Genomic DNA, 1,382 nt, shown 5'->3' on the forward strand with positions numbered 1-1,382 from the left:
TAGTTTACCTGATAATTAGAAGTTACACTTATATTATTCTCTCTTTTTTTTACCTGGCGAAATGTAAGCTTTGTATTCATTCTCCTATAATCGATTTTTCTATCTTTCTATCAATTTCCTAGCTCTTCACTCCATTCAGATTACCTGATAGTGCTTATCTTGATGAGCCAACGCACGGGTGGCAAATTTCGTGTGACGATGTTGTTCACAAAGAATCAGAAAATATTTTGTGGCACAGAATAACAAAACTATTTCACATTCACTTTATTTGAAAGCCAAATTCACTGTGTGCAAATGGGGCAAAATCAGACACAAGTTCCACTGACGTTCCGACTGTGGCAAATATTAATGCAATTGACGCTCTTTTCGCACAGGTGTGACTCTTCATTAAACACCATTTGATGAGGGCATTTAAAACTCACAATGTCTCCAAGAGTACACAAATAAAATTTTGTACAGTTGTAGGGATCAGGGACTCTCTGGTACACATGGGTACAGTGAGGCTTACAGGGATCGCAGTACTGGTAACAGCGGCTGTTGTCCTCGGAACACACACCGGCTATGTAGTCGAAGTAATAGCCAGTACCACAATCATACTCAACGGTGTGTCCGTCGTTAAGACACACGTAGTAACGGCTGCAGTCTGTGGGGTGAGGGGCCACCATGCCGGTCTCGGGGCAGTGGGGTTTGCACGGGTCACAGGTGGCTGTCATGATTATCTCGGGCGTGTCTTCTATCGGGTCACACCTGGGCAGGGTGTGTTCGTCGTTGAAGAACTCACCTGGAGGGCACGACACGGAGTCGGAGGAGGGAAGGAGGTTCCCTGAAACAGTACAATTGCATTATTGTTGTTGACTTTCAAGCAAATTTTCAATTACATAATAGATATACTTTTCAAATGATAACATCTCGTAAAAGTATACATCATCTCACATATAAAACTGTATTTACCAGAGCCGTCAACATCAAGACAAATGTAGTATTTGGTGAAATCCGTCGGGTCTCTGACTCTCACGCCCGGATCGACCCCCGAACAGTCTGGAGCGCAGACCTGCTCGCTGGGAGATACCTGCAAAGAAGGAGCTTCATAAATAGTATGGTTCGTGTCATTCATTCATACAATAGTTCGATTGCATATTAACTTGTCATGTATATGCAACTCTCATCAATTCATATATTGCGCATTAATTCACCTAACGACGCATTAAATATACATTTTTATTAAAATGAATTTGCACTTATTATCTACGATTCTCAAATATACCACAACTCATGAAAAAAGTAAACGTACATACTTAGTTTGAGGAGAAACATTCGAAAAAAAAACAGAGAAAAACATAAATAATTGAATACACACTCCCACCAAGTATTTAATCAGTTAT

The 1,382-nt window shown here is 40.6% G+C and overlaps 1 protein-coding gene across 1 annotated transcript in view; it reads right to left on the reverse strand.

Annotated features, from left to right (window-relative positions):
• Positions 1-249: 249 nt before the first annotated feature.
• Positions 250-1,382, reverse strand: part of LOC119581983 (peritrophin-1-like) — a 1,282-nt gene continuing 149 nt past the window's right edge. Inside the window, exons 2-3 of the mRNA XM_037930172.1 lie at positions 952-1,069; positions 250-823 (exon numbers count right to left, since the gene is read on the reverse strand). Coding sequence (XP_037786100.1) covers positions 306-823; positions 952-1,069 — 636 coding nt within the window. The 3' untranslated portion in view covers positions 250-305. The remainder of the gene's footprint in view (positions 824-951; positions 1,070-1,382) is intronic.

The sequence above is a fragment of the Penaeus monodon genome, chromosome 15 (assembly GCF_015228065.2).
Source record: "Penaeus monodon isolate SGIC_2016 chromosome 15, NSTDA_Pmon_1, whole genome shotgun sequence".
NCBI lineage: Eukaryota > Metazoa > Arthropoda > Malacostraca > Decapoda > Penaeidae > Penaeus > Penaeus monodon.